This window comes from Furipterus horrens, unplaced genomic scaffold (genome assembly GCF_987537825.1).
Source record: "Furipterus horrens unplaced genomic scaffold, mFurHor1.1.pri manual_scaffold_1, whole genome shotgun sequence".
In the NCBI taxonomy this organism is placed as follows: Eukaryota; Metazoa; Chordata; class Mammalia; order Chiroptera; family Furipteridae; genus Furipterus; species Furipterus horrens.
Genome location: NW_028327171.1, coordinates 45220616 through 45244716, shown reverse-complemented (window position 1 = coordinate 45244716; position 24101 = coordinate 45220616). Strand labels below are relative to the sequence as shown.

At 55.3% G+C, this 24101-nt stretch overlaps 2 protein-coding genes across 8 annotated transcripts; one reads left to right on the top strand and one right to left on the bottom strand.

Moving 5' to 3' along the window:
• The first annotated feature begins 598 nt into the window (after positions 1-598).
• On the top strand, positions 599-15014 carry CLCN2 (chloride voltage-gated channel 2). Of its 3 annotated transcripts, none has more exons than XM_090274869.1 (24): positions 599-820; positions 3005-3161; positions 3309-3440; positions 3782-3910; positions 3998-4131; positions 4237-4314; positions 4397-4475; positions 4598-4723; positions 4822-4906; positions 4997-5098; positions 5884-5968; positions 6107-6262; positions 6630-6699; positions 6947-7057; positions 7284-7497; positions 7802-7935; positions 8182-8354; positions 9018-9132; positions 9331-9404; positions 9637-9696; positions 9835-9873; positions 10050-10154; positions 14168-14254; positions 14423-15014. In XM_090274869.1, the coding sequence occupies exons 1-24, from the start codon at positions 740-742 to the stop codon at positions 14579-14581; spliced, it is 2685 nt and encodes an 894-aa protein (XP_090130995.1). In that variant the 5' UTR covers positions 599-739; the 3' UTR covers positions 14582-15014. The 3 variants fall into 3 exon arrangements, with proteins under 3 accessions (XP_090130995.1, XP_090131004.1, XP_090130987.1); XM_090274861.1 differs by having other exon boundaries at positions 601-820; positions 14387-15014; XM_090274878.1 differs by lacking the exon at positions 9835-9873 and having other exon boundaries at positions 600-820; positions 14387-15014.
• Positions 14924-23561, bottom strand: FAM131A (family with sequence similarity 131 member A). 5 transcript variants are annotated; one of them, XM_090274908.1, is made up of 6 exons: positions 23404-23561; positions 22169-22229; positions 18720-18813; positions 18314-18496; positions 18022-18138; positions 14924-16661 (listed from the first exon to the last, which is right to left on the bottom strand). In XM_090274908.1, the coding sequence occupies exons 3-6, from the start codon at positions 18787-18789 to the stop codon at positions 16183-16185; spliced, it is 849 nt and encodes a 282-aa protein (XP_090131034.1). In that variant the 5' UTR covers positions 18790-18813; positions 22169-22229; positions 23404-23561; the 3' UTR covers positions 14924-16182. The 5 variants fall into 5 exon arrangements, with proteins under 5 accessions (XP_090131034.1, XP_090131026.1, XP_090131017.1 ...); XM_090274900.1 differs by lacking the exon at positions 22169-22229 and adding an exon at positions 21014-21156; XM_090274891.1 differs by lacking the exons at positions 22169-22229; positions 23404-23561 and adding exons at positions 21014-21156; positions 21821-22128.
• Between the last annotated feature and the right edge of the window lie 540 nt (positions 23562-24101).

Sequence of the window (24101 nt, the reverse complement as noted above, 5' to 3'; positions counted from 1 at the left end):
CCTTCACACCCCGAAGTCCACGTCGCTCCAGGTGTACTTCCCTGCGAGACCCGCGGGGGGAGTAAAGGAGGAAGGGAGGAGATGAGAAAGACCGAGGGTCTCAGCTCCAAGCATCGCCTCTTCTCCTGGATCTAGTGTCTCCCTCCGAGTCGTCCCCCCAACCCCCAGCTTTGCTTCGCACTCCCGACGGAGCAGGGGCGCTTCCGAGCCGCTGGCCCCTCTGGAGAAGCAAGAGAAGGCACTACTCCAGAGAGAGAAGTGAGGGCCTGATGAGCCTGATTTAGACGGCTCTGCCGCCCCCGGCCCCAGCCCTACTTGTCTCCAGTCTCTCCCGCTCCGGCGCGGGGAGCTGCAGACCTGGCCCGCCCCTCCACGTGCCAGCGGACCCGCCCCCGCTCTGGCACCCAGCGCCCCTCTCCGCCTCCGGCCCCCGCCGAGAAGGGGCGCAGGCTGCCGTGTTCCAAGCGCCCCCTACCGCCTCTCCCAAGCCTGGGAGGCGTCCCCAAGGCAGACCCCAACCGGGCTGGGCCGGCCTCTGTGGATGGGCCGGCGGGCGGAGCAGCACCAAGGGCACCGCCCTCGGCCCGCCCGCCGAGGAGGGGACGCGAGCTGGAGGCTCTGCACTCGGCCGCCCGAGCTGCGGGGACGGGACGGGTGCCGGCGCGGGCTCTGCGGGCGGGGAGCCGAGTCCAGGCCGGAGCCCGAGCCGCAGCGGGAGGTCGGAGGGCTGTGCGCGGAGATGGCGGCCGCAGTGGCCGCGGCGGCCGCGGCGGCGGAGGAAGGGATGGAGCCGCGGGCGCTGCAATACGAGCAGACCCTGGTAAGTGAAGCCGAGCCGAGCCCAGAGGGGTGCGCTCCGGGCTGCTGCTTCTGGTTACCTTTGGAAGCGGGGGCCTATCCTAACTCGCCCCTGCCCTGTGAGCTCGAGAAACTGTGGCTCGAAGTCCTGAGGGACTAGAAGGCTAAGGAACAGGCTGCAAGCAGGTTTCTGGATGAGGCTGGCGACCTGCAGAGGACAAGATCAGGTGTTTGTCCCAGGTGTCCTTCCCTTTCCCTCCTTCGCCACCACGTTTTCTTTGCTCCTCCCCCCTGACCAACTGGGCCCAAGTCTCAGCACCCCACTACCCCTCCCCAGCACTGCTCACACCCGTTGAACTTTATCTCTCTGCACTCCTATCTCCACCATCCAAGACATTTTTCCTCTGTCCCCAGTAAGTGCATTTTCTGTGCTAGACATAGAAACAAGAGTGTGTGGAGAAAGATGGTCAGACCCAAACCGAGCCCTTCCCCCTTCAGGCTGGCAACCCAGCATTGGCAGGAACCCCTCTGTCTAAATGGGTGTGGAAATTGGGACCTTGGTCCATGCTTACTCTGTGTATCCAGCCCCCACTCACCCCAGAGGTGTTCCTTGACCTCATTATAAGCTGGGGTCCTGGGGTTCTGAGCTGACTCATGGCCACCACTGTAATGTAGTGTTTAAGAAGCCTTTTACCCCTTCTTGTGTCACTGGGGTGGAGGACCCAAACTCTAGGGAAGGGCTCCTTTTTAAACAGCTGGTCCTGGAATTTGCCCAGGAAGGAGACAGGGAGGGAATGTCTCCAGGAGGGGTGAGCCCCTGGGCTGTAATTGAGGCTGGGAGGTGCCCAGTTAAGAGAGGGAGTGACTGGATGAAACAGGATGACAGGGAGAGGTGGCAGGGGTGAGGGGAGAGCAAGGGTATAGGGGGAAGCCTTCACTGGAGTGGGAGGTGACTGTCCATCTGCATAAGCCAAGAACTGGGCCTTGGTCAAGGCAGCCAGGCACCTGGCCCTGAAATGTTGCACCAGCCCCATCCCCATCCCCGTCGCCTGGTCTTTATCTCTGGTGTGAGTTCTCAGGGTCAAGCTCTCTCCCAGGCACTCGCTGCTCCACTCTCCCCCTTCCCCTCCCGATTCCTTTGTCTTTCCCTCACAGCCTCACCTCCCACTCTGACACTGTGTCTGCCTCTTTATACTCTTTCTTTCTCTCCTTTCCTCCTCCCTTCTTCACCCTTCTCCTCTCTGCTCCTTCCCCAGGCCTCTATTCCCTCTCTTCCTCCTCTCTCCGGTTCCCTCGCCTCCCTTTCCCCACTCTCTATCTCGCTCACTCTGTCTCTATCTTTCCCTCCCTCTTCCCGCCCCCCACCCAGCCCCAACAGGAGCCCTTTGTGTCTCAAAGCTCTGCGGGTGGCAGCCGGAATATATTCCTCCCCACCCCCCAACACACGCCCAGCTTGGCAGGTCTAGCCAGGGCTCGGAACTCTCCCGTCCCATCACCCCAGCATCCCCAGTCACAGCCCAGCCATCAGTTTCTGCTGTCCCACTAACCACCACTGGACTCAGGGCAGCTCCAGAGCGGGCTGAGGCCACTAAGCACTCCCCACCCACCCAGAGAGACTTTCCACTCCCAGCTGGACTGGCAATGTGTGTGTTGGGGGAGAATAGGAACAAGGGGATTAGGGTGGGTGGAAGGGGTACAGCCGAGTCTGTCACAGGCCAGAGGCCCAGCAGAAACGTGATAAGGATTGAGGCCCTGCCTGCTCTTAGGCCCAACTCAGCTGCCCCCCCAGCTCCTTGAGGCCCTTATTGTTACCCAGATGCCATTGACCATCCCTTAGTCTCTGACCTTCCCTCTTCCCACTTTCAGGCTGCCTTAGGTTTTTCCATCTCTCCTCCTCTGGGGCATTCCCTCCCACTCCTCCTCAGTGCCCGCCCCCCTCAGGCCTGTGAGAAGAGGACTGTTATTCTGCCACCCCCAGAGCTGTGTCCCTGTACCTTGGCTGTCCTCATCACTCTGGCCAGGACAGTCCCCACAGTCTGCAATGTGCATTGTTCCCACATACCAAGCCAAAGTGGGACCTGTGGGTTCAAGAGGGGGTATATAATATGGGGGCTGGGAGAAGGGGAGCTGAGACCCCAGGGGCCCTCCCTGAATCCCCTCTCAGCTCACACGCAGGGCTGCTAACCCCATCTTCCTCATTGCTCAGATGTATGGCCGGTATACTCAGGACCTTGGGGCCTTTGCCAAAGAGGAAGCTGCTCGGATCCGCCTGGGAGGGCCCGAGCCCTGGAGGGGTCCGCTTTCCCCTTCATCTCTCCCAGAGTTCCTGGAATATGGACAGAGTCGTTGTGCCAGATGCCGCAGTGAGACTTGGGTTGGGGCAGGGGGTCTGGCTGTGCTGTGCTAGGGGCACAGAGGCCATTCATTACAGCTTCCCTTTGTGGGGGTGGGGGAGGCCGGGTAGGGGCACTTGGTGTCAACCTCCTCCTTCTTCCCTTCCCCACTCCTAGTCTGTTCAGTACGCTGTCATAAGTTCCTAGTGTCCAGGGTTGGTGAAGACTGGATCTTCCTGGTCCTGCTGGGGCTCGTCATGGCGCTGGTCAGCTGGGCCATGGACTATGCCATTGCTGCCTGTCTGCAGGGTAAGGACAGAAGCTGACAGGGGAGGGCTAGGAAGCACCAACCTGCCTCCTCCATGCCACACTTGTCCAAGTATGTTGGCTACTTGGCCAGCCTGAATGCCCATCTTTAGACATAATCACTGCCACTCCCACAGGCTATGACTTCTTGCCTCCCCTCTCCAACTGACCCTCTTACCTACAATGATCTCCATCACACTGAAGGCCCTCCTGCTAGGGCCCCTTGTACCTGGGCTCTGTGTGATACACCTGGGAACAGACTCTCATATCAGTATATGTCCCAGGTGGCCAGGTGGGGACTGGGTGTTCCCCTCAGGATCCAACAGCACGTCCTCTCCCCACAGCTCAGCAGTGGATGTCCCGGGGCTTGAACACCAGCCTCTTGCTCCAGTACCTGGCCTGGGTCACCTATCCTGTCGTCCTCATCACTTTCTCAGCTGGATTCACGCAGATCCTGGCTCCTCAGGCTGTCGGTACAGTAGGAGAGGAAGGGAGGGCAGAGGTGGAACCTCCTGAAACGGGTATATCAAATTACTCTCCTGGGACTGTACCCTCTCCAGGGTCTGGCATCCCCGAGATGAAGACCATTTTGCGGGGTGTGGTGCTAAAGGAATACCTCACCCTCAAGACCTTTGTAGCGAAGGTCATCGGGCTGACCTGTGCCCTGGGCAGTGGGATGCCCCTTGGCAAAGAGGTAACTGCAGGTTGGGGAATGAAAGAGTGCCTCCCAGTGGAGGAAGAAGCCAGGCCAGGGTCAGGGTGTGCCCCAGCCCCACTCACCGCCTACCCCCACCCACAGGGCCCTTTTGTGCACATCGCAAGCATGTGTGCTGCACTGCTCAGCAAGTTCCTCTCCCTCTTTGGGGGCATCTATGAGGTAAGGGGGACCCTGGAGAAGGACAGAGGAGAGGGGTGGGCTGCTGAGCTTGGCTGACCCCCCTTTTCACCACTCTCACCAGAATGAGTCCCGGAACACAGAGATGCTGGCCGCTGCCTGTGCCGTGGGAGTGGGCTGCTGCTTTGCAGCACCTATTGGAGGTAGGTAGCCAGCCAAACCCCCTGCCTTGCCCTTGGCCTGGCCTCCTTTGCTCTCCTCATCTGGCTCTGAGTCCTGAGGCCAGGCCTAGGCCTCATGCGGCACTCTCCCTGCCCCCTTACAGGTGTTCTGTTCAGCATTGAGGTCACCTCCACCTTCTTCGCAGTGCGGAACTACTGGCGGGGCTTCTTTGCTGCCACCTTCAGTGCCTTCATCTTCCGGGTCTTGGCAGTCTGGAACCGGGATGAAGGTAGGGGAGTCCTGGGGATGCCAGGAGCCCCTGAGATGGCTCAGGTGGGGCCCTCAACGCCACACCTGCCTCCCTCTGCTACTTTGCCTTCCCTTCAGAAACCATCACTGCTCTCTTCAAAACCCGGTTCCGGCTTGACTTTCCCTTTGACCTCCAGGAGCTGCCAGCCTTTGCTGTCATTGGGTGAGGAGCTAAGAGAGCTGGGGCCTGTCAGAGAAGAGGAGGTAAAAGAGGCAAGACTCTGTTTTACAATGGTGCTTCTTCCCTCTCCAGTATTGCCAGTGGCTTCGGGGGGGCGCTTTTTGTCTACCTGAACCGGAAGATTGTCCAGGTGATGCGGAAGCAGAAAACCATCAACCGCTTCCTCATGAAGAAGTGAGCTGGCTTTGGGCTCCTCTCTAGGCTGCTTTGGGTTGTGTGATGGTCACAGCAGGCTGGGGATGGGATGACAGAGGAGCTGGCATATAGTAGCCCAGTCAAAAATAGGCACTCCATTGAGAACATTAGCCAATGGTGTTTTGTATGTGGATTGACTATTTCGGCTCTTAAGTGAATTACCTGAAAATTGGTACTTCTGATTTTTATCTCTGGAGCACAGCTCTCTCCATTGTGACCGGAAGATTGGGAGTGGGGAGGTCTGAGACGTGACTTGTGTTGGGACTAATGTCCTTCAGGGAAAGGGCAGCCAACTGAACCTGCTCCCTATGGCACCTTTGTCCAACTTCCTACGTGACCCCAGCTTCCTTCCCTAACACTGACCTTCAGTCTAAGTCATCAGAAAGAAACAGCCAGAGGCAGAAACTTCTCCACTCTCGTACAATGCGCCCTTCAGCTAGGGCTTCTGAGCGCAAGGGGAGGAGACAGCTCAAAGCTGTCCCAAAGAGGCCTTGGAGGTGGACTTTCTGCCACTGCTACCCACTTAGGGAGGCAGGAGCCAACAGAAAGCTGTTTGAGCCATAATAACCCCAGATGGCCATCACCCTTGGAGCCATCACTTCACAAACAGCAAAGGCGGCCTTCTCTCAGAACTGTGTACTTTTATATAAGAGCCAAGGCTCTGCTGTGACCTCAGCCCTAAGGCATATGAGGGCACCCAGCCTCTCACCAGTCTGTATAAGTGCACCACCCATGTTTGATGCTGTGAAACCTAACATCTCTAGGCGCCTACTCTTCCCGGCTCTGGTGACTCTGCTCATCTCCACTCTGACCTTCCCCCCTGGCTTGGGACAGTTCATGGCTGGACAGGTAACTCCAGGCAGAACAGGAACGTACACTTTCCCCTTGGGAGGCATCCCTTCTAAAGCCAACAGCCCCTGCTCTCCTATGGGTCCCTTCCCTTCATGCTGTCTGTTCCCCAGCCTGAGGCACCCTTTTCACCTATAGCTCTCACAGAAAGAGACACTGGTCACTCTGTTTGACAACCGGACATGGGTCCGCCAGGGCCTGGTGGAGGAGTTAGAGCCAGCGGGAACGTCCCAGGCCTGGAGCCCACCGCGTGCCAATGTCTTCCTCACCCTGGTCATCTTCATTCTCATGAAGGTGGGTCTCCTTACAGATGTATAGCTAATGCTTACATAGGCACCATTCTCAACACTTCCCATATATTAACTCTTTTAAGCCTTACAACAGTGCTGTGGAAAGGCACTATGAGTCCCCCTGTTTTAAAGATGAGACATTGAGACATAAAGGGGTTGTAAGTGACCCAACGTCACATAGCTAGTGGCAAAGTGAGAATTTGAACCCAAGCCATCTTGTTCTGGAGTCCTTCATTCCTTCACCTCTGGGGGGTTCTGGGATAACTGGGAGGTTTATTACCAGACAAGCAATGAAGGCTCCTTGGGGTGGAGCTGGGGCTGTGTGGAATCAGGTGGTCCCTCTGCCTGTTTGAACTGCCTCCTGCCTGCAGTTCTGGATGTCTGCACTGGCCACCACCATCCCAGTGCCCTGTGGGGCCTTCATGCCTGTCTTTGTCATTGGTGAGTCCTCAGTTGCCTGTTCTCCCATCCTGCCCGCTTCCCACCCTCTGGCTGTCCCCTGGCCATCACTTCTCTGCCTGGGAGTGGGTGTTCATCCAGCCCCAGCCCCAATGTCCACCCCCCACATGACTGTCCCCTACACTGAATGACCCACTGGCCCCTCCCCCACCCTCTGACCCTCTCTCTTCCTAGTGCCCCCACCCTCCCCCTCCACTACCTGTTTCTCTTCCCACCCCCCTCCCTGAAGGAGCAGCATTTGGGCGTCTGGTGGGTGAAAGCATGGCTGCCTGGTTCCCAGATGGGATTCACACAGACAGCAGCACCTACAGGATTGTGCCTGGGGGCTATGCAGTGGTGGGTGAGTGCTCCAGGTCCCCATCTGTCCTGGAAAACCTCTGGTGGGGCCACAGGGTGTGGGGCTCTGGTGCCCCCTGCTGGCAGAAACCAGGCTTCCTTCAGATACAGAAACCCAGTTCCGGGGACTGTCCTGGGCAGCCCTGAGGGTACCCACAAGACTGTCCTAAGGTGGGGAGGGTCATCTGGTCCCTGGACACCCTGAGGAGACTAAAAGTGGCTGTCTCCAGGGGCGGCTGCGCTGGCAGGAGCAGTGACACACACAGTGTCCACGGCCGTGATCGTGTTTGAGCTCACAGGCCAGATCGCCCACATCCTGCCCGTCATGATCGCCGTCATCCTGGCCAATGCTGTTGCCCAGAGCCTACAGCCCTCCCTCTATGACAGCATCATCCGGATCAAGAAACTGCCCTACCTACCTGAACTGGGCTGGGGCCGCCACCAGTACGGAGGGCCGGGCAACCGAGGGGTTGTGGGTGAGGGCAGAAGATGTCCTAGGGCCCCTTCACACCCACCTCCAGCAAGGTCCTCAGTCAGTGAAGCTGGGAGACCAGCCACCTTGCTCCCTCCTGGCCAGAGCTCCCCTTGGCCATGCCCTGGGGGAGTCGTGGCCAGCACTGCCTGATCTGGACAAAGTTGGGGAGTACTTCTTGGCCCTTAGCCCTTGTCCCCATGAGTTCTAGCCCTTCCCCCTGGGAAGGTAGTGCTCCATGCTGACCACAAACCAAGTGCCTCTCTCTGCCCCCAGACAGTACCGGGTTCGAGTGGAGGACATCATGGTGCGAGATGTTCCCCATGTGGCCCTCAGCTGCACCTTCCGGGACCTGCGGTTGGCACTGCACAGAACCAAGGGCCGCATGTTGGCCCTGGTAGAATCCTCGGGTGAGATCAGGAGGGTCCCCGGGTGCTATGAACATTTCCCAGGTCCCTGCACAGGAAGTGGGAGGGAACAGGAGCTCAGGACCAGTCTCCTTGGTCCCAAAGGGCATAACCAGCACTTGCCAGTCAGGGCTTTCCCTCTGGTGTGTGGCCGGTGTCCAAAACCCCACCCTGCATGTATGAGAAGGCTGGGGGCTCTGGAAAGGGCCTTGCCGTCAGCTCCTGAGTACTTCCACCTGCCCATTCCAGAGTCAATGATCCTCCTGGGCTCCATTGAGCGCTCACAGGTGGTAGCACTGCTGGGGGCCCAGCTGAGCCCAGCCCGCAGGCGGCAGCATATGCATGAGCGTCGAGCTGCCCAGACTCCACCACCACCTGATCAGGAGAGTTCCCCCAGCCCTGAGACCTCCGTCCGCTTCCAGGTGAGAGGAAAGCCCAGCAGTCACATAAATTTCCTCCTAAATGTTGTTGTGTAGACTGATCAGGATCCTGGCTGGTTTGGCTCAGTGGATTGAGCGTCGGCCTGCGAGCTAAGTGTCGATGGTTCGATCTTCCAGTCAGGGTACATCAGAGAAGGAAAACTCTGACTCCAAAAAACCTCCGCTGCCTTGCGGCATACCTCTTCAGGGGAAAGGCTAAGGGAGTAAACCCCGACAGAAAATCCGGAGCCGGAGTCCCTAAGGCGGTTTGACATTGTAGTCAACACCGGCAACTCCTGCGGCGCACCTGAAACCAAGCTGTATTGACTCCGTCTTTCCCTTGGACCCTTCAGCTGCGAAGAGAGGGGGGGTCTGCAGCATGGGCAACAGCAGACCCTCCATATCACCCTGCCCAGGCTCTGTAGCTTCAGCTTCACTGGAGAGGACACTCCAGCGTCATCGCAAGATGTCGATTCAACACGGGAGGAGACAGATACCGTGTCACTCCCGAGTTGGACTGCACAACCATTCTCGGTGGTGCAGATAGACTCTTAAGAAGCTACACCATCGTCTCTCGAGACAGACGGCTGCCGACGAGACTGATCAGGAGGGTGACCTAGAGGCATCCTGGGGCCATAGACTCACCAGCCCCTTCTGCCCATGCAGGTGAACACAGAGGACTCGGGCTTCCCTGCTGCTCGAGGGGAGACTCACAAGCCCCTGAAGCCTGCTCTCAAGAGGGGGCCCAGCAACTCCATGAGCCTCGGGGAGAGTCCCCCAGGTGAGCCAAGCACCCACTAGCACCTTCCTCCAGCCTCTGAGGCTGCACAGGGTCTTTGCACACCTTTTGGCTGGGGCACATCCCAGCTAAGAGGCTGCCTGAATGGACCCGGGGTAGAACCAGGAGACCTCTCTCCTTGCCCTCCTCCCCTCCCCTCGAAGATGACATTGCCCTAGGGCCTTGTGTTTGGTAACACAGGGAACGTGGAGCAGGCTGGCATCGCCCTCAGGAGCCTCTTCTGTGGCAGTCCACCCCCCGAGGCAGCTCCGGAGGTGAGTGGCTGGAACCTCTCCATCTGGCTCTTTCTTTCCAGCTCTCTCTCTGACGCTGAGATAACCTCTCCATTAGCTCTGTAGCACCTGCTTCCGTTCTCCCTGCCCTTCTGCCCTCCTAGATGCCAGCTCTGTCCCTGCAGGGCACCCTTCTCACAGCTCCACCACTCCTCTCACCTCCCTCCTCCCTATAACACCAATTCCTCTTCTCTCCTGTTCGGCTCTAACAAAGTTGGAGAAGTCGGAATCATGCGACAAGCGCAAGATGAAGCGGGTCCGAATCTCCCTGGCAGTAAGTACCCACTTCTTTCTGCAGCTTAGGAAGCACTAGACAGGGCAGGCCAGGGTCTAAGTGGTAAACCTCCCCCAGTGGCGGGGACACACCCCCTTTCCTCAGTCCCAGGTGTGAGCCTTCCTCCCTCCCTCCTAGAGCGACTCAGACCTGGAAAGCGAAATGACCCCTGAGGAGGTAAGGTGTGACTGGACTCTGGACTCTCTTTCTTCTGGGATGTGTTCAGTCATCATCTTGGCTTCTGTCCCCATGGGAGGGACCATGGGGTAGGAAAAAAGGGCAGACCAGCTTTCTGGGAGGTGAGGGCCGCCATTTGCACCATCTCCCTAACCCTTCTGGTCTCATACCTTCAGATTCTGGAGTGGGAGGAGCAGCAACTAGATGAACCTGTCAACTTCAGTGACTGCAAAATTGACCCTGCCCCCTTCCAGCTGGTGGAGAGGACCTCTTTGCACAAGGTGAGGCCAGCAACCCAGGGCTGGCCTGGGCTCTCGGGAGCACTGGGTGAGGATCTAAGTCCTCCTCCCACAAGTTTGGACTCAAGCCAGTGGGGAAAAAAAGGACAGCAGAGAGTAGGCTCTGTGCTGATATGTTTTTCAAACACATTATTTCAAATGATTGGAGGCCAAGAGCCAGGTCCCCTTAGCCTCCTCCTGCTTGTGGTGGAATCAGGCATCATTTTTCCTCTTCTCGGCCTTGTCCCCCAGGGAACTCTGGACCAAAGCAGCAACAAAGACAGGGCTCAAGCTGGGTGGAAGCCAGAAGGCCAGGCCAGGCTCGGGTCAGAGCTGGGAGGGAGGCTGCCAGCTCTCAACAAGGCTGATACACCCACACTGAAAAAAATGGGTGAGAAACAGGCAGGATAAGAATATCTAACAAACAAGCTAGCAAACATCCAAGTAGGGGTTGGGACACCACAGAGAAGAGATAAACAAAGATGAGAAACGCCCAGTGGGGGGCTTGGAATGTCAGACCCCAGAAAGTCTCCCTTCATGTAGGCCAAAGGAAAACTGGTAAGGACACAGGAAGACAGCTCATCAGAAGGGCAAAACCAGCCTGCAGAAATGGGGAGGAAACCTGAGTGCAGACAGATTGGTGGTGGGTGAGGCTGACATTAGAGGAGGGCAGGGGGTCTCTGGAGGACAGCAGCGGCAACACTGGGCACCTTCAGGCTTCTAAGTGAAGGCAGGGAGTGCAGGCACACCTGCAGACTGCTAGAGCAGAAACCAAGAGGTGTTTTAGCTAACTTGTCAGATTCAATGTGCAAACCCCTGAGGCATGGGGATGTGGCTCATGGGAGAGCACTCCCAAGGTCTGCAGCTGGGACGATCAGCTTAGAGGAAAACTGCCGAAGAGCCAGCTTAGTGTGGACAAGCAGGGGTCTGGGCAGGAAGGGCAGAGGAAAAAAAGAGAATTTTTTTTTTTAAAGCAAAAAAGTACTAAAGGAACTTACATACTTTTGGGTAAAGACCTCAGATCAAAGTTGAGTGGGGAACTGCAGTGCAGTTGCAAGAAAAAAAAAAGAGAGAGACAGGCCTGAGAATAATACATCTGGCTTTTCTATAAAGCCTTTTTTTCCTAAAACCTCTAAAGCTTTTCCATCATCTTAGTCCTCAAACATCGCATAAAGATGATGCTGCTGCTGACATTTTTTAGTGCCTGCTATGTGCCAGGCACTGCAGGGCTAAGCCGTTCACGTGTTTAATTTAATCTTCACAACCACACTGTAAGATAGTATGATAGTCCAGTTGTTATAGATGAGGACATTGAGATTCAGAGAGATTAAGCTAGTTGACCAAGGTCACACAGCTAGTATGAAGTAGAGCCAGACCTGGAATCCATGATTGTCTGACCCAAAATCTATGGATTTAACCATTTTAATACACAGGGTAACTGAGACAAGGAGTGGGTCACTTGCCCGAGTCATTATAGCAGTCAGACCAAGAGCCTAAGTTTCCTGGCCCCAGGCCCAGTATTCTTTAAGAGAGCCACACTGTCCCTCTCCCTGTCAATTCACTGTTCCCAGGCCCAAGAAATGCAGGCCCTCCAATCAGCTCCCTGGTGTCTAATTAAATTAAAGTGAAAAAGAACAAAGTATGTGTTTGTTACAAACTTAAAAATCAGAGGAAGAGAAGAAGCCTTTGAGGAACCGACTAACAAAAGTACAAAGAACTAGAAGTGATAAGAACATTAAAGATTAGCATTCAAAATGTCCTCGCAGGCCTGAGGAGTCAATAAGTAGTAGCCCAATTAAGCTCAGGAACGGAACACAGGGTCAAAGGAATACACTGGAGACTATTTAGGAACCTGTGCAACTGGAGATCACCGTATCAGCTAAGTACCACCTTCATTCAAAGGCCACCTGCAGGGAAGCCATGGATGGAGGTGGGGAAAGCTAGAGTGCCAACACTGCTGAACCCAGGTCCTCACTCTGTGGCGTGTTAGCTCGCTGTGTAAACTTGTCAAACTTCTTGGTCTCTAGGTGCTTCACTTTCCTTATCTGTAAACTGGGGATCATAGTACCTACATCATAGGGTTTTCTGAGGATTAAAGGAGTTGATAACATGTGAACTAGTTAAAACAGTATCTGGCACATAGTAAGTATTCAACGTATTTTAGAAATTACTATTACTACTTATACTTACAGGGGAACAATAGGAGACTTTAAAAGATGATATCATGAGGGAATTGTGCAAAAAAATTATGTTTTCAGAAGATGAATGATTATGTGAGGCTGGAAACTGGGGTGCTTGGTGGAATCTGAGGCTGGAAAGACAGTCTAGGGTGGGCTTGGAAAGTGTCTTATGGACCATTCTGGGGAGTCTGGGCTCTAACTCAAGTTTGAGAAAGCTGATAGGATGGCAGAGCCGAATTGGTTGAAAGGGAGGCAGAAAGCAGAATTCATTAGGATGTTACAGGTCCATCCTGGTGAAGATGGTGAGGGAGTCAGGGAGAATGGCCAGGATGTTCAGGAAGTATATCAGGAAGGCTTAGTGACTGCCCAGGACAAGTGGTTTGCAAACCTAAGAGGCATATAGCCTGCCAGCGGGTCACTCTGATTAGGACTGTGGGTAATAGAAAATCCAGGGGAATGATTTAATAGGATCCTTGAGAGAGGATGAGATGGATTATTAAAATAAGAAGACAAGGCCCAGGGATTATTAAAACAGGAAATCTTATGATAAAGATATGTTTTCCTATGAAATCAGAGGAGGAAATTAAAAATAACTTGTAGCATGTAGGATTCAAGGGACTTGCTAAACACGTGACAGTTATGACACAGGTAGTAAAGGAGCACAGAAAAGCTTATGCTAATACTGAACTTCTAGCTCCTTTTATAAGTACTGTCACGCCTTCGAAGGAGAAAGTGAGGAAAGTTCTGGAAGTTCTTTCCTAAAGAATTCAGCAACTATATAAGAAAACATTTTTAAAGTGTGTTAAGACAATTAAAATGACTTCTGAGTAACTGGTACTCAAGAAGCTGGGGTATTAATGCCCATTTTGATTCAAGCATTAAGCCAAGAGGCTTACAAGTAAACTGAAAACAGTGTGATAAATGATAGGCCAAAAATTCCAGGAACTGCTGAGTCAGTGAGTGTTTTTCAAGACATCTGGCCCAAGAAAATCCACTTAGAGCACAAGGGGAACTAGCTGACAATTTCTGAACCCTTGGTGATTACATTTGAAAGCTTGGGGGAGGGCCCAAAGCAAGAAAAACATGGGCAGGGAATGGGGAAGACAGATGTCTCCTGGACTGTAAGCTAAATCTCACAAGGACCGGGGATGCTTTGGGCCCCAGAAAAGGCAAACTATATGAGAGAGATAGAGTGCTGCAGGCCAAGATCGAAGGTCAGAGCCAGGGTGAAAGGATGTCTTAAATGGCCAGCCAACCCAGCACACTAAGGTGAGGTGAGAACAGTTGAGAGCCCATACCCCTACAGGGGTGTGTGGAACTTTCTCCTGGATAGACCCATGACTACTCAGACACCTGCCGGGGACCACTAGCACAGTGCTTCCTCCCTCTAGTGTGACGAAAAGTGGCCTGGCGCAGCAGGGCCACTTCTTACTGATGACCCTGAGCAATGTCACTTCACCACTGAGCCTCATGCTACCTGTCCTGTAGAATGGGTGTCATACTTCTCAGCACAGTGCTGAAATTCAACACCAATGTATGACTTAGCTGGGCGCCTGGCCAGTCATTAGGTGTCACATTTGAACAGTTGTTTTCTCCTCCATTCTCCTAACATGGGATGAAGAATCCTTCCTCTGTTTTCCCATCAACGTAAAGATTCCCACTATCAAGTTTCTGAGGGTTGGTTGTGCATTCTCATTATTCTTTTCCCTCTGGTTGTCCTCCCCACTCCCCCCACCAGCTGTGGCTTCCCTCCTATCCCTTCCCCAACCCAACACTTTGTCCTGTGCCCCTCTCCCCATGTACATGAAGTCCAGTGTTTTTCTCCCCACCCTGCAGACTCATACCATCTTCTCACTGCTGGGAGTGGACCACGCTTATGTCACCAGTATTGGCAGACTCATTGGAATTGTCACTCTGAAGGAGGTAAGACGACAGTGGCCATCAAAGCCACTTCCACTTCCAAAACAGCACGGAGGCTTATGTCTCGCTCACCTGGGGGAAGTGCTGGGGAGGAGTCGAGACAGGGAGTTCCATGCGACCCTCTCACCTTTCCAGCTCCGGAAGGCTATTGAGGGCTCTGTCACTGCACAGGGCGTGAAAGTCCGGCCGCCCCTCGCCAGCTTCCGTGACAGTGCCACCAGCAGCAGTGACACAGAGACCACTGAAGTGCATGCACTCTGGGGGCCCCGCTCCCGCCACGGCCTACCCCGGGAGGGCAGCCCTTCTGACAGTGACGACAAGTGCCAGTGAATTCTTCAACGGGCAGCCTGGGATGGTGGTGGCCTTGGCTGTCCGCCCAGGTCCTACAGCTCTCCTGTTCCTTCTGCCTTGGGGAAGCAGGAGGCAGCTACAGCTAAAGGCTGGAGCCCCAGACCCTTTTCCAGACTGAGGGCACCAGCTTCTCCCACTTCTTCCTACCTGGAATCTGACCCAGCACCCACCAGCAGCAAGTGTTCCTTCCCAGGGCAGGAAGATCAGGCACTGGCCTGGCAAGAGGGCAGTGGGGTCACTGGACCCCCACTGCCCCTTTGAGGAGGAAAGGGGCAGAACTAAGATGGGTTTATACTGAAACCTCCAATGACCAGATGTATATAGAGATTTACAAAGATTTTTATATTAATTTAATAAAACAAATTCTCAAGTAGAACAAAATAAACACCTAATGAGCCACTTATATATAGAATGCCTGTGCCCATCAGCTCGTGTTCTTACCTTGGGCCCTCTTACCTGCCAAAACCTATAAGGCCTGAAATCTGTAGCAACCTATACCCCCGTGGCCATAACTCCAGAGCCTGCTTTCCATGGAATGCAGGATCTGCAGAGGCCTCCACTGCTTGGTCATCAACACCCTGGCTGCCCCCAGTACTGTTGGCTTTGGCCCTTCCTCCAGCCAAGAAAGGCACTACCCTCTTTCCTCCCCAAGGAGAGACACTCCCTCATGACTGTCACCCGTTGGCACAATTCCCAGCCCTGCTCAGGCATCAGCAGATAACTGCCTGGCCACCCATGTGGCCCCCTGGTGGCCCTCCCTGGAAGAACATGGAAGTCACAGCTCTTAGCAACCAGAGCCACCTGCTCTTTCAGGAACTGCACCCTAAGAACTGGATGAATGCAGCAGCCTGGTGGGCTGGGAGCCACAGGGCCCCTTCCCACACATCCTACAAGGGACAGGGAAAGGGCCCAGACCCATTCAGGGCAGTCAGCAGAAGGGTGGAGGGTACATGCTTTCATCATTCCAATGCCTCCCAGAGAAGATCCAACTGAAAGAATAGACCAAAACCCCTCTTTTTCTTTAGAAAAAAGAAGATTTAGAGACCATGGAGAGGTGAAGCACAGCACGAGCCCAGCTGGGAGAGGGGCACTGGGGGACGGCTCGACCCGTAGGCCCCCCAGATGGGGGTGAGCTATCAAGCACTGCATGTGGACTTAGAGGTGAGGAGAGAAGCAGAGAGGAGAGAGGCAGAGGGGGGCAGGGGAGGCCAGACTCCCTCCCATTCTGTCCCACACAGCCCAGTCATAACCACCCCCTCAGGGGTTCACACCATCAGAGGAGGAAATATGTAGAGTTTTTTAAGAACATGACATCACTCGGCCACAGCTGTAGCCATGCCCCAGGGGCCCCGGGCAAACCCCGGCAAACCCCAGGAGTGGGGACTGGACATGCGCCCCCAGACTGGTCCCTGCCTCCTCTCTAGACACTTTCATGCAAAACACACAATGAGGAGTGAGTGCTCCAAGGAGCCCTCTAGGCTCTGGAGCTCTGCTGGAAGCCTCGAGCTCACACTTGGGCACAGAGGCTCTGCCCCCAGCAGCAGCCAGGGGGCACATGCCACCACCAGGCATGATCTGCGTCACTGTTCCTCCGGTTCTACCTCATCCTCATCTAAGGACACCACCCCAGAAGAAGCCACGTCAGAGGCTTGCCGCTGCCGTTCCCAGTTGCCCACCGGTGGTGGCAGGCAGAGCGGCTGGCAGTCCTCGCAGGGAGCTGGCTCCTCCTCGGCGGGGGAAAGGCTGGACTCTGTGAGGGGCAAGTTGTAGAGCGAGTCCTGGGCCTCCAATGGGCCCAGGCTGCGAAAGGCACTTTCCCGGCTGGGGGGCAGTTTGGCAAGGAGCAGCTCTTCACCCAGCAGCTGAGAGGCCAGGTGGGCCGGGGAGCCCAGCAACCCGTCCTCCAGGCTGCACAGACTAGAGCACAGGGTGTCTGGGGACACGGTCTGCGAGCAGTCGCTCTCAGGCTCCACGGAGCCCTGGCGCAAAGGCCGAGAAAATCGGTGACCGGTGAAGAGGTCCTGGAGGTGAGGTCCCAGGGGCAGCTGCCCAGCCATGTCTGTTGGGAGAGAGAAAAGAAAGAGCCCTGCTAGCTCCATCTCAACTGGCCAACCTGGAAGCCACATTCTCCCCACTCTGCCTTGACACAGCTCTGGGGACCGTGGGTAAGTGCCAGGGAACTTTAGGCAAGTCACTTAACCTCTGCCTCAATTTCCTTAATGGAGAATTAGGGGTTCTAATATATCTACCTTATCGGGGTGCTGAGAGAACAGAGTATGGCACACAGTGAGAAAGTGATAAATTCAGGGATACCGTAAGTGGCCATGTAGATTGTTCACTGCACAAGGGGAGCCTGTCCAAGGCAGTGAGGAAGGGCCGAAATTCAGCCCTCACTCTGCTCACCAAGCAACATGCCCTGGCATGGGGCCATGCCCACCAGAGAAATGAGTACCTTTTTCAAATCTGCACAAAGATTCCACATGGGCTAGTAGTGGTCTTGAATAAATGTTAGTTATTATCATTGAACCAGGGGCAAAACAGGCCTTGAACTCAATCAAACAAAAACACTACGGTCAGGTCTGTCTTGGTCTCAGGCACTCAAATCAGTGCCCTCTGGACCACAGCAGCAGTCTCCAACCTGCTCTAACATACTGCCCACCTCGGAGAACTTGTTAATTGCTAGCGGGGTGAGGGCGTGTGGAGGCAGTCTTCAAAGGCAACAGGGTGGGGGAGATGGTGGCTTGAGGATTAAGCCCAGAAGCTACAGAGAAAGCCCGCCATGTGGCCCTGAGAACGGAAGATGAAAGGAAGGCCTCGCACAGCTGCACAGCCCTGCGGGGTCCCCTCTGTAAGCAGTGGTAGAGAGAAAGGCCCCCTAACCTGGAATGCGAGGAGAATGCTGAGCTGGAGCCAGCAGCCCTGTGGGCAGTCCAGGCCCAGCAAGCTTCCTGTTTGCCTGGGGCCAAGCCCTGTGAGGTGCTGTGCTGTTGCACTATGGTTCATCTGTGCTGCCACAGCCAGCCAGGAGGCTGCCTTGAGAGAACTTTCAGAGGCAAGACACTCCCAGAGACATGGCTCTACAGAAGATGCTAGTGAAGTCTCTGAGGCTTTTATTTGCAGGGGGGGGGGGGGGGGGGGGCGCTGAAGGGCCCAACTGCACAGACAGGCAGAGAAGGCTCAGCACCTGTGAGAAAGGAACTACTCCATTTCCACCTGCTGACTGCCCACCTACGAGGGTGGACAGCCCTCCTGCCCATGGAAGGTCAAAGACTGCCTAGACAGAGTCTGCCTCTCTCTGTTCTCCTTCCAAGGGCTGAGGACATCCTGGATCTCCCCTTCCAAAGTCTGAGCTCTGAATCAGATGGCCTCTCAGGCAGTTCCACCCCAGACAGCAGCACTAGCACAGAATTTCCCCTCACCTGAGTCAGTTCCCCCAGCAAAGTCCTCATCATAGGATTCATCAGTGGAGTCCTCACCATCCACTGAAGACCATGCCCGGAGCTTGGCTTCTGCAATGGCAAACTGCTCAGCCACTCCTGTTGGGAAGGACATGGAATTCATTAGCAGAGGTGAGCTAAGATCAGGGCTTAGCTTGGAGATAAGAAGGGGAAGACACAGGGATGTGGAAAGATTCCAACTCCCACATCAGGCCCAAGGAGATGGGAGACAGCGTCCCTATGACAAATGCGTGGCTGATCTTTGGTCACTCACCTGCTGCAAAGCGAGCCTCTTGTTCACCCTCACTGAGATCTGAATAGGAGGAAAAGGCTGATTCCAGAGCAGCAGGCGAGTCACTTGGCTTGCTCCAGCCCTTCCACTCAATGAGGTGAGCCACTCGACCCTGGGCCATGGCAGTGGGCTTGGTCACGTGGTCCTTCACCACCTGGGAAATACCTAGAGGCGGGGCAGAGTCAGATGACCTCATAAGAGCATGGGTCAAGGAGCATCTGGGAGGGGAATGGAAGGGTGATGGTAATGAGGGTCCACATGTGCCTTTGTGGGGGCTGGGAGAAAACAGAGAAAGCAGCAGGAGCTCACAGGATACAACCCCCAAGGACATGTGCAAAAGGGAGAGTAAAGGACCAAATGGCCAGAGGCATGGGAGGAGGGTGCATACCATGAAGGGAGGATCTGGCCAGCGCAGCAATCTCCTGGATAGTTAGGGCTCTCCGGGACTTGGGCAGCATCGCGATTGTGTCTCCAACATTCACCTTGGGTGACAGTATGAGAGGGTGAGTTGCTTCTGAGAGCAGTGTCCTCCCACATGCCCATACCCCACCCAAGACATCAAGGGAATACAGGAGCTGGGAAGAGATGCCAGGGCAGCACATGTGTCCCAATGGCTCCTGGGATATGTAAGATAAGAAGCCAGGATCAGCAAACCCTGTCCTCCCAGGGAGCAATGGAGACGTGAGGCTGGCCCAAAGGAGCATAACTGCAGCCAACCCTCCACCTTCCCAGCTCCTAGAAGGGAAGCAGTTCAGGAAGAACCATGGAGTAGGGTCTTTGAGAAAAGAAAAGAGGAAGGGAGAAGCATATAGCATCCAGGTCCCCTTCCTTTTGCCTCTCTCCTCCTTTCAGTCTTCAGACCCACATTCTGGCTGTTTCTAGAGCCTAGCATGACCACAAACTCAGCATGACCAAAAACAAACCCCACACCTCCTCCCCATATCTGGCTCTTCTTCCAGACCTCCTTTATACTTTGCATCACCCCCCCCCCATTCTCCCCTTCAGCCTGGCTCCAAACCTCAGCATTACCATCAACTCTCCCGTAACCTTTTCTTACCCATCTCAGTTGTTAAGACGTAGTGGTGAATCTCCAAACTGCCTCTAATACTTCCCTCATTCTTTGCCACGGCCCTTCCTCCAGCCCTCAGTGCTCCTTGCCCAGATAAGCACAGTGGTGGTCCCCCAGGCTCCTCCAACTCCATGCCATCTTCTCAGCCTCATATGTTGTGTAAGTGTTCCCCTTCCCCCTTCCCATGTCAGCTGGCTCTTTCTCATCTTTGGGGTCTTGGCTGAAATATCACTCCCTCAGAGAAGCTTTCCTGGCCACCCTACCACTTGTCCACCCTCCCTCTGTAGTCTGTAACAAGCCACCATCCTCTGTCAATGTATCCCATGTGTGTAATTATGGCCTATGTTGTGTGTTTCCTTATTTCTTATGGGTCTCCCTCACTGGTCTTAAGCTTTTTCAGAAATTCGGTCTCTTTTAGTCACTGCTGCACACCGTTAACACAGTGCCTGGTACAGAGCAGTCTCCCAAAATACATAGGCTGAATGAGCAAGGCAAGGTATAAATGTAAACAATGTTCCTGGAGTGCAACTGGTCACAACATGCCCTTATGCCCTTATTGAGATCTTTTCTGGGCTCCTCCACTGTCCAGTGAAGTGCAAGCTCACAGCCAGGCACTGAAGAACTCTGTGAGGCTCTGCCTCCCTCCAGGCCTGCTTGGAATCCACCACAGATCTCCTCTGCCCAGTAAAACCCCACTTCTCCACTTTCCTTGTAAGCAAGCAGCCCTCCTGCCTTCCTCTAGGCAAAGAAACCCAGCTTTTTCCTGGGCTAAGAATGCCACCTTTGCCTGACAAAATGCTCCCTACCATTTAAGGCCTGACTCCAGTGCCACCTCCTATTGTGTTTTCAGTCTACAGTTTCCTCTGTCTTCTTCAAACCCACCCAGCCCCTGCATTGCATTATCCTTGCATCTCTCCTGAAGGATCTCAGAGTGGCAGGGCCTAAGTCTAATTCGCCTGGGTTCCTACCTCCACCCTGCACCTGGCTCTGTGCTCTTTCGCAAGCCCAGGCAAATGTTTGCCTCAACGAATGAATGAAGTCAGAGGTACAGACCTCCTCCCCGGCATTGCCTAGCTCTACTCCATCAGTTCCCACCCCTCACAGAGGGGCTCCACCTGTCCCTTGATCTCAGGCCCACCCCCCCTCTCCTTCCCCTTCAGTACCTGGCTGACAGGGCCCCCAGGGTGGCGCCGGTAGCCTCTGGCTAGTCCTGGAAGGAGGAGCACCTGCTGGGTGTTTCCTGGCTCCTCTCCCTCCCTCCCCTCACTCCCCCTAGCCGCCACCATCCGTGCCAGCACTCCGCGCAGCTGCGGCCCAGGCCCAGAGAAAAGGTGTATGTTTCCCTGGCAACCCATCACCATGCAACAGGGTCTCCCGGGATATGGCCCGGGATGCGCTGACGTCAGCGCTGAAGGCGCAAGCAGCCTGCCTGGCGCTGGCAAGGTGCCGAGCAGAGCAGACCGGCGGGGGCGGCCTTACTGCCGGCCGGATAGCACCTCCGCTCGCAAGCAAAGGGAGCCAGAAACAGGCTGGCTAGACGGGGGTGGGGGATACAGATCCTCTTCATATGGATGCGGTTCCCCTTTCCCCCTCCCAACACCAGGGCCCAGCACCTCTGGCAAGTCCTGGCTGTCCACGGAGGAAGGGCGAGAGGACCGGCTCCAGCCTCGGAGGGTCCGAGAGGATCCCAAGGAAGATAGAGAGAGGCCCCGAGGAAGTTCGATCCACTCCACAGCCCACGCGGGGTCCGAGGCCACTGAGTGGGGGAAAGCCTGTTCAGCTGGGTCCGCACTTCTGCCAAGTCCCCCCTCCTTTTCATCCGGTGTTGCCATATCATCCTTAACCGCTTCCCCCACCTCCCAGAATATCAGTAACTACCTGGTGCTGCTCTCCACAACTCTGAGAGCCCCTATCCCACTGCCCCTAACCTTTAGGCTCCTGAGGCCATTTTGTGGCAGCCCCTGGCCACCTTCCTCCACTGGATATATTTTGCCATCAAAACCCTCGGATGACACCTAAACTTTGATAAATTCTGAACCTCCTCCAGTTTCTCAACCTACCCATTCCTCTTGGAAAGCACACCTCAGTCTTCCAAAGCCATCACCTCTCCCTCTGCCCCACCATCATGGACCCTTTGCAGGCTTGCTGCCTTCCTTCTCTTGGTTCTTTCTTTCCTCTTGCCAGACTCAGCTGGTACGCAGCTCCTTACTCCTCTTCTCTGGCAAACCCTTGATTTTTTGACTTTCACCCCAGTCCCCTAAGGCTGTTTCCTGATGTCCTGCCTGGCACCAGCCTGGTTGTTCCTCTTTCAGCCTGATTCCCAATATTTAAGCCAAAGTAATTTTCCTCTTGCCACCTGAGAACCCTACTCCTCAGCTTCCCATTACCTCCCAGACTACATCTACGGTCCCTGGTCTCACCTCTGCGACTTGTCTGACAAGTCCATCGCCCTCCAGGACCTTCACGCTGCCACAGGAACATTTTTCCCAGCACAGAAATCATAGGCATGCTGGCTGTGTTGATGCAGAGAACCAAAAGCCCAGAACCGCTCCAGGCTCAGCTCCCAGTTTTATTCCTATTTTGGTTCCGGATGCTGAGCTAGTCCCCTCCCCACTTGGAACCTGTTCCTAGTCACATAAGGAGAACACTCCTGCCTCATGACTTTGAGGAGGTGGGAGTGCCAGAGGCCCAGCCAAGCTCTGTGGAGCTTAGCAAGCTGAGGCCCATCCCCTAGACAGTGCCAACAGGCAATGTATATCACAACTGACCTTTAGCTGGAGCAGCCGTCTCTGTCCCTGAGCCTCAGCCTGCTGGTGGTCCTCAGAAATGCTACCAACCAGAAGGAAGACATAAGGTTACAGGCTATCCCTGGCCCCAGCTCGTACCTAATCAGGGCTCTTGATGCCAATCCTGAGGTCAGCCAAACTCTCCCCTGACCACAGGAGGAAATGACTTCCTGAACTCCAAGCCTTACAGGGCCAGAGGGGATCAGAGCAGCCTTTTGCTTCTCAGCTTCAAAAGCCATCAAGTTAATTTAGGACTACAAATCCCATAATCCCTCATGGGAACCGAAGGAAAGTACTAATCTTAGAGTCTTAGTTCCAAAGAACCTCAAGTACCAACCACACTAAGGCCTGTGTGACTGACCACCTGCCCTGAATGCCCAGGACCCACCTGAAACCTAGCCTTCAACAGCGTAAGTTCCTACCTGGCCTTAGGCTTGGAGAAACTCATGACACTGGAGTCAGGTAAGCTGGCCAACCTCAGATACACAAGACTAAAACCAGGCCCCAGCATGTACCATCCATGGGAACCAAGGCCCAAGCAAGGGTCAGCAGTTTTAGGAAGCGGGACCTGATGGTCAGCCTGCCTCCCTCTGGGCTCCTGTTTCCCTCCACAGGGTGGGGTGATTTTTTGTTGTTGAGAGTTGGGGAAGGGAACTAAGAGTTGTGAGAGGTGATCTGCTGCTCACAGGTGCCCAAAGTGAGGCCTCAGTCCCCGTCATCAATCATCTGACGCTGAAGTGGGAAGTAAGGTTTAATGAAAACCTGGTAGGGTACTTGGCCAGCATTTGCAGGCTTAAGGGGGTTGGGACACAGCGGGGGGAAGCAGGTTCCCAGCCTAGGACGACTCCCAGCACCGCAAGGAGAGGTGTAAGCAGAACCGGATGAGTGTATGTGGGCAGGCAAGGCCAGTCGCCGTGGTCTGGAGAGGGTTGACTAGCCCTTTCCCAGGCCATGCGCCTCCTGTCACCCACAGCGATGGGAATAAAGGCGCAGAGACGCGAGTCCACCCTGCAGAGCCCGGAAGCAGGGAGGCCACAGAACCGAACCCCAATCGGTTTAGCCCCCTTCCTGCTTCAGCCCGCTCCCTCCTCTTGCCTGGCCCGCCTCCCCGTTGCAGGCTCCTCCCTCCCGACACCAGTCCCTTCCTCAAGGCCCCCAACCCACCCGCGGCCCGAGCACCCGCAGCCCGACTCCCCAGCCCGTGCCCGGCCTCTTACCCTGACCCGCCGGGCTCCGAGAGCCGACACAGCCCATGGCCGGGCACCCAGGCACGCTAGCCCGCGCTCGGGACCCGGGCCATCGGCTTACCGAGGGTCGAGCCCGGCCACCGGGGAGGGGAGAACCCGTGAGGGAGGGGGTGGGAGCCAAGCGTCCGCCGCCGCTCCCGGGCCGGTGACGCCAACGCGGGGGCGTGGCCACGCGTCACCACCCAAAGCAGGCGGGGCCGACGCGTCAGGGCCACGCAGTGGAGGCCTGGGGCCGAGTTCAGTAAAACCTTGTCCTGTGCACCCAGGACCAACTGCAGAACGACCCCTCAAGGCGAGTGGAAAGGAAAAGGGGAGGCTACGACAATGCGGGCACTCACTGAGCCCAGGCTGCCAGTAGCCCTCTATGGGACATAAGACCTCATTGCATCCAACTCTCATTTTATAGATGAGGCCTTATAATCATAAAGGGCTTGCTGGCTGTATACAGCCTGAAACCCAGGACCTTCTCGAAGAGGTTTCGATCACATTGATAGGAGGGAGAAACCAGCCAAGTGCACTCTATTAAAGTACCCCATAGCTATGTCTCCCTCTTCTCTCATGAGCAGGACACCCAACCACGTCCACTCCCAGGGCCAAACCCTCCAAGAAAGTGATTCCCAGCTCCCGTAATCGCAATCCTGGACAGAGGAAGCGGCAGGGGTGTCAGG

Bases quoted from the DNA above. Each gene is read 5' to 3' on its own strand.
- FAM131A (XM_090274891.1), bottom strand. From the start codon at position 21,908: ATGCCTATGATTTCTGTGCTGGGAAAAATGTTCCTGTGGCAGCGTGAA. The intron at 18,814-21,013 runs GTGCTGGGCCCT...CTGTCACCCAAG, and splicing joins ACAGCCAGGACTTGCCAGAG to GTGAATGTTGGAGACACAAT. The intron at 18,497-18,719 runs GTATGCACCCTC...CCCCGCCTCTAG, and splicing joins GGCCAGATCCTCCCTTCATG to GTATTTCCCAGGTGGTGAAG.
- CLCN2 (XM_090274861.1), top strand. From the start codon at position 740: ATGGCGGCCGCAGTGGCCGCGGCGGCCGCGGCGGCGGAGGAAGGGATG. The intron at 7,058-7,283 runs GTGAGTGCTCCA...GGCTGTCTCCAG, and splicing joins TGGGGGCTATGCAGTGGTGG to GGGCGGCTGCGCTGGCAGGA. The intron at 7,498-7,801 runs GTACGGAGGGCC...CTCTGCCCCCAG, and splicing joins CTGGGCTGGGGCCGCCACCA to ACAGTACCGGGTTCGAGTGG.